Here is a 7393-nt window from a genome sequence, read left to right as displayed (position 1 = left end):
TGATCCCACACACCTGCACTGCTTCAAGAGATCTACCTGTCCTGATCCCACACACCTGCACTGCTCCTGGAGATCTTCATTCCCTGCTTCAGGTGTGTTTGATCAAGCAAGGAGATAAACTCGGCAGGAAGGCAGATCTCCAAAAGCAGGGTTATACACCTCTGCCCTAAAAGTATGTAGTGTTCTTGTTAAGAAAATTACACTTGAGTGTGTAGCAGAAGAATAGACGAGCTTTGGGACACTACTTCATCATAACCGTCTGTAACAGACAGCTATGTCTCTTAGATCTGTGTGTCCTGTCCTGTTAATCATCACAGTTAAAATCCTCCACATTTTAAAGGCTTATACTGATGAACTGGAAAAATTCTCTTCCACCAAAAGCTACTTTTATTGGATGCATGACCTGTTGCAAATTATTCAAATACAAAAAAATTGATTCACAATTGATTTACAGAACAATTTCACATGACTTGGCAACCATTTCTTTTGTACTTAAAAAATGAAAATAATCATTTTCTTATATATTACCCTTTGGTTAACCACTCCTATGCTTTTGACCCTTACCCTTACTATTGTCCTCTCTCTCGTCCGTCTGATTAAGAAACAGAGTACATAAAAAAGGGAAATAAATAGTATTTGGTTTTCTTGACAGCTGGCAGTGATCATTTAAAAAAAGGTGCAAAGTTGTTTTGTTTGTTTTTTTAGTAATATTTACAGTTTTTGCTGTATTTTAATTTTATCTATATTGCTACCACACTGTACATGCCTACTACATACTCTCTGATTGAACAAAAAAACAATGAAACAAAAACATACAAAAAAAAATGTTTCATTGTTTTTTTTTGTTCAATCAGAGAGTAAGAAATACCTCTGCTTAATTTCCGTATTTTATATTTGTATATAAAATCCGTATTTTTTTGGTAACAAACACTGTATTGTCTTTCTCTTATCTCTCTGATTGAAAAAAAAAATCAATAAAAAGAGTTAAACTAAAAAAAAAAAAATCCTCCACATTCAATTTAATTTGATTTAATCCTGTTTGAACTGAAGCTGGGAGTTGATCTGCCAGTCATGTGTCTTTTATGTGGAGACTCTCCTCGATTGATTGCATAAGGATAATCAAATGCATCATCATGAAAAGTTTACGTTGTATTTTTCACTTAAACCCCTTTTATCCAAACCTCTCAACTTAAGCAATATTAAAAAAAAAATAAGAATTGTAACATTTGATTTCATGGTGATTGTTTCTTATAAATGATTTATCCATGCTTTTTTTAAATTCATGTGCTCTGTAATCGAGTCAGAATAACTTCCTCTTGCAGCATCTCTTCTCTGATGATGAGGGTGGGGCAAATAACCTGTCACTCACATGAGATCAGCCAATAGCAAACCACAACCAATCAATTAACTCCCCACAGACAAACTCAATCTTGATGATGTGGCAGCCGGGATATCCAGCCTTACCAGGATACAGCTATCCAAAGGGTGGCACCCAAAGGCTTTTTAAAATCAGAAAGGTACAAACGCTTTATTTACAATGAACTGCATAACATCTCCTGATATCATTGTCCAGTTGCAGTGGCTTCATCCAGACGCTTTTCCAGGAGTGTTGAGTTCACACGGTGCATCATCAGAAACTGTCCATTTAAATGAAAGACGGGGATGTGATATCTGTACCTGTCGAACCAGACTCTGTTCTCTGGGAGAGTGATGTCCACCTCCTGCAGCTGGACCTGAAACAGTGGAGGACACACACACACACACACACACACATTAGACAGAGGAGAGCAGAGGAACACTGAGAGTGAACAGACTGAGTGAGTGACACTCACACACACATTTTACACAGTCTTACCCGGTGTGCATACGGCTCGAGGGCTGCCTTCGCTTCATCACACAGAGGACATGGGTCCTGGACACAGAACAGAGATCTGATCACGTCATGCATGTGTTAGTGAACTTATTGCAGTTTGGAAGACCTACATTAACAAACATGTGCAGCAGTACCAGAGCTCACAGCATGAGACATACTCTCACACACACACACACGCGCGCGCTTGTGCTGTACGCTTGGTTTTAACACATTGCCGGCTTGTTTTAGCATGTTTCAAACTTATTTTACCAAGTAGCTAGTTTATCTAGCACATTGGTAAAATGTTGCTAGCATGTTCTAGTTGCTGGGCTATATAGATTAGAATTTTTGACAGCTGGAGTTTGAACAGTCTTGGCTCATTCCAAAGTCTATGGGATGTTTTGATCTGACGGTTTAGGAAAACCATAGGTCTGATCGGTTAGAAAAGAAAAAGCAACCAGAGTCAGAGCAGGCCGAAGGTCAAACCAAAGAAAGTTTGGTGGTAATAGCTAGAAAGGTTTTTTTAAATAGTTGTTTTGGTCTTGGAAGAAGAAGCAGCAGCTGATATATTAGATCAGCTTGTGTCAGGCCAACAGAAGTAGGCAACAGACCTCAGTCAGGTAGGTTAGACTGCATGTAACAGATGAAAGCGAGGCTTTAAGGGATAGACTTGAGTCTTTACTATCGCTATGTTTCTATCCAAAGCTGTCCATTTAACTTATTGCCAAAATTGGAATATCGCATTAAACATTTGCAAATAAAGAAGCGTTTCCATCCAGTGAGTCGAAGAGAACAAAAACATCACCTTCTGATAAACTGGTGCTGAATATCAATAAGAAAAGTAGAAGAAGCCACTGTAATAATTTCTGTATAATAAATGGCTTGCGCATCAGAGCACAGATGAAACCCACTAACAGATGCAGCTCTCGGAGCGCAGTAACGTCATACACTTCACATGAGGCATTTCAGAACAAGAAAGACTAAATCAGCATTTCAGGTGCTGAGGTCGGCCCGCGATCAGTCTTATGCCCAACGAGGAGTTTATTCTGTTAATGTCAGTGAATCTGATAAAAAGTGAAATTTGATCAAAGTTTTTCTACGCAAATTTTAAGGATTTTTGTGGATCTTGCCATTTCCATCCAGAAGTTTTTTTTATGCACGTAATTTTCAACATCTACAGAAAGTTTTCTTTTTCTTTTCGGAAAGACAATTGATAAACAAATGCCATCGCACACCTGTAGGTGATAGGTGCGTAGGAAAGGAAGACCAAGATTGGTCAACAATCTACAATTAGGAACTCCTGCACACTATCAGTACTTACAAATAAAACTGATGAAGGTCGTAAGACCGAAACGTTGCTGCTAAATTAAAATTTTATTTGCAAGTACAGATGAAGTACAGTGTGTGGGAGTTCAGAAAGACAATTGAAAAATAAATTTCAACGTTTCTTTACGCACGTTTCTTTACCATTTATTCTGCATATTGTACCAATCTCTTTCTTCCAAAATGCAGTAGGTTCAAGATCTCCATCTGATCCACTCTGTGAGCGTTGTTAGCAGGGTTCCTACACTAAGGTCCCCCACAGCGCTCTACATGTCTCCTATACAGCACACATGAGTCTGACATCTAAAACTTTCAGGAGGAGGGTCCCGAGGATTGCAGATGAGGAACTGCTCAAACACAGTGCCATGGAGGTTCACTTCAACACTTCAAAATGAAATTCTGTCTTCATTTACTCGCCCTCAAGTTGTTTCAAGACTGTATGAGTTTCTCTCTTCTGCTGAACACAAAAGAAGATATCTGAAATAATGTTGGTAACCCAAGAGTTGATGGAGCCATTAACTTCCACAGGAGGAAAGAAATATGATAAAAATTTGTGCTTAACATGAAGTATAGGTCTTCCACAACTCTCTCCCATATGTCTCATTCCCTGTACGTCACCTAGCAGCAGCGCCGCGTCAGACACGTTTCTGGTGTGCAAAGACACAGAAAACGCGACGCAGCCGCCACACTACAGAAACGCCCCGCTTACGCCACACAACCAGTGTGTCTCCGGCCTGTCTCAGAATTGTAATGCTTACATTACTCCTGTTTTACTTTTGAGTTACTTTAAAATAACTATTAAGAAGTTGCAGGGCTCCAGACTGCGACCAAATAGTCGCATTTTGCGACCAAAATTTGAGAGTGTGCGACTGAATTTTACATCCAGTCGCACATGTGCGACCGGTAAATTTGCCACACGTTAAACGCATGGTAAGCGTCGAATGGGCGCGTCAATGAATCCGTGACAAGAATAGCGCGAATAAACGTCTGTGGGAACATGAGAGACGGAGTGAGACGGAGACAAATATCACAACCTGATGTGCGTCTGAGCAATAAGCGATCTATCGACACGTTACCTAGCAGCCAATACAAACAAAATGAAAGTGGAACTAAAATACGCAACTCATATAGGCTATGCTTCACGGACCGTTGGCGTTTTTATTAGGTTGGACCAATAATAGACAGAGCAGCGCATAGTGGAGCCCCCCGAACCACCGACAGTAATAAAGCCCCGAACTTGCCAGTCGCTGGCCGATCTCGATCACGCGACACTGTTACTAGCAGATCCAGTGAATAAATCCATTGAATTCGCCTCAGAATTAATAGGGACTTTAAGCAACAGCTGCTGATAGAACGGCGACGGCAGCCGGAAATAAACAGTTAACTGCCGTAGTTAAAGAGCGCAAAAATCACTAAGCAACAGTAAAGAGGACGGCATAGGGAATAATTTAATCATCAGACAAAATACAAAAAGAAAGTGGTTTTAAAAAGAAAGAGAAGGGTTGATTTTAGCACTTAATGATATACAGAAACGATTTCAATGCCACATAACCTAAAACAAAACATTAACTGTCTTAACCTGTCACGTAGTAACGACTACGGCAAATCAGCTGTTCTCCCGTAGTAGACGGTTACAGTAGAACGTCAAGAAGTAGCAGTTAATGGCACGCATGCGCAATAGAACGCCAGAATGCCGTTGCCGTTCCACCAGAGGCTGTTGCTTAAAGTCCCTATTAACATCATCGCTACGAGATCCAGTGAGAAACACTCCGATTCGGCGCAGAGTTCTGTGATAAACCATATCAGATCAACAGCGCTGACGTGGAAACCAGGAGAAACACTTACTGAAGGCTTTCAGTCCACAAATCAGCAACTTATCAGCATGGCAAATAGTAAGTTAACTCTAACCATAAATATGATGTGACCGAAATACGGTAGTCAAACACTTACAACACATCTTTGTCCTGCTCTTCAAAACTATAATATCATATAAAGTTAAATGTTTTTTGGGTTTTTTTTTTTTTTTTTGTGATGATCAACACATTTTTTTGTTCATCCTTCAAAGATTGTCCTAAAACGAAAAATTTTAAGATGTTGGAAAACTCTTATTTAAACATTAAAATTATTATTATTATTTTTATTAAAAATTTTAAAAAAAAATTGTAAACAGTAGGATGTTTATTGGCTATTTTCACTCCAAGTCCTTATACATGCATGTTTTCTCTCCTTTTGTTTTTAATTAATATTAAGACATTATAAGTGATAACTAAAGTTAACTTCATCTACACCCTAAATTAATCTAAGTGATTTATTGTCAGCCCCAGTGCTACCATTTTTTTTTTTTTTTTTTTTTTTGTATAACTTGGTGTGAGTTCTCATTTGAGGTGGTGCTGCCCTCAAATTTGAGTCTGGAGCCCTGTGAACTTAAAATAAAACAGCATATCATAATGTTAAGTCTATTTATTATTAAAGAATTTGTCAGTATTACAGTTATTTTGGGGGAAATTTGAATAATTGCATTGCAAGCTGATTTAAGGTGTGCACCTAAATTTTCTGTTTGCGCTCCTAAAATTTTCAGTCAGGGGCAACAGCGCTCCTAGTAAAAAAAGTTAGTCTGGAGCCCTGAGTTGAACTTAACGTTCTAAAAAGGGCTGTAACGAAATGCGATATGAAACCGAGCATTGTGTGAGCGTGACAGATGTGTGTGTGTGTGTGTGTGTGATGGACAGCACCTGTACCTTGTCTGAGCAGTGTGTGAGCGTGACAGATGTGTGTGTGTGTGTGTATGTGTGTGTGAGATGGACAGCACCTGAACCTACTCTGAGCAGTGTGTGAGCGTGACAGGAGTGTGTGTGTGTGTGTGTGTGTGTGTGTGTGTGTGATAGACAAGACCTGTACCTTTTCTGAACAGTGTGTGAGCGTGACAGGTGTGTGTGTGTGTGTGATGGACTGCACCTGTACCTTCTCTGAGCAGTGTGTGAGCGTGACAGATGTGTGTGTGTGAGTGTGTGATGGACAGCACCTGTACCTTGGTGAAGAGCAGAAGGATGGGCCGCTGAGTGCTGGTGCAGAGCCGTCTGAAGACACTGGAGGGCAGCATGACTGTGAACGACACCCATCAACAGTGTTATCATCACCCTGAGATCACTGAGAACCTGCATGCTTCATCATCAACAGTGTTATATCATCACTCTGAGAAAATCCATACTTCATCATCAACAGTGTTATCATCACCCTAGGATCACTGAGAACATCCATGCTTTATCCTCAACAGTGTTATCACACTGGATCACTGAGAACATGCATGCTTCATCAACAGTGTTATCATCACACTGGATCACTGAGAACATGCAATGCTTCATCATCAACAATGTTATCATCACCCTGAGAACATGCATGCTTCATCAACAGTGTTATCATCACCCTGAGAACATACATGCTTCATCATCAACAGCAGTGCTATAATCACTCTTGGAACATCCATGTTTCATCATCAACAGTGTTATCATCACCCTGTGAACATGCACTTCATCATCAAGTGTTAGGCTACTAATGCATTTTTTTCGATCAAAATTGTAACATTAGTCAATACACGGTAAACTAATGTTAATATTGCTTGCTTCTGGCAAAAACATATTACTCATTGTAAGTGAGCTTATTGTAAAGTGTTACTCGCTTTAGTATCTTTCCGTTTAAATTCTTGCTGTTCTTGAGTTATATTGTTTAATTGTGTCAGTTAAGCCAAAAGCTGTCGATGGTTTATTAAATATTTTAAATAGACTAGATGTTGATAAAAAGTTGTGAAACATGACTGTTAGTTTTTATTTCAGTTTTTTTAAATAGCGCACAACAGAGGCCACCGTGTGTTAATCGACTTAAATGTTTCTGTAACCAGTGTGTTGGTACGGGCGCTTATGTTTCGACAGCTCACTCAGATATGAGGCACAGTCGACGATGACTAAGCATCGTGTTATATTGTAAACAAATACTGTTCGTAATTTTTCCTTATGGAATTTTAAGAGTTTCCGCTAGATTGTCGTTCTTTTTATTATCTGACAAACCAGCTATTAACTTACACGCTCACCGACAGAACAGAAATTGCTCACTAGTGTGTTCTTCTCCCCTCTCTTCTTCTTCTTCTTATCCTTCTTCTTCTTCCTTTTTTGACGATTCCCATCGATTTCGTGCATTACCGCCACCTACTGTGAACTTGCACCA

General features: G+C 39.5%; 1 protein-coding gene across 2 annotated transcripts; it reads right to left on the bottom strand.

Annotated features, from left to right (window-relative positions):
* Positions 1-1072: 1072 nt before the first annotated feature.
* Positions 1073-7393, bottom strand: c23h5orf63 (chromosome 23 C5orf63 homolog). Of its 2 annotated transcripts, none has more exons than XM_089126225.1 (4): positions 7260-7380; positions 6204-6277; positions 1856-1912; positions 1073-1733 (listed from the first exon to the last, which is right to left on the bottom strand). In XM_089126225.1, exons 1-4 carry the CDS (start codon positions 7363-7365, stop codon positions 1563-1565), a joined length of 408 nt encoding a protein of 135 aa, XP_088982351.1. In that variant the 5' UTR covers positions 7366-7380; the 3' UTR covers positions 1073-1562. The 2 variants fall into 2 exon arrangements, with proteins under 2 accessions (XP_088982351.1, XP_088982352.1); XM_089126226.1 differs by having other exon boundaries at positions 1501-1733; positions 1833-1912; positions 7260-7393.

The sequence above is a fragment of the Pimephales promelas genome, chromosome 23 (genome assembly GCF_988280905.1).
Source record: "Pimephales promelas chromosome 23, fPimPro1.hap1.1, whole genome shotgun sequence".
Lineage (NCBI taxonomy): Eukaryota > Metazoa > Chordata > Actinopteri > Cypriniformes > Leuciscidae > Pimephales > Pimephales promelas.
The sequence above is the reverse complement of the archived record's forward strand: the minus strand, read 5'-3'. Positions and strand labels throughout refer to the sequence as shown.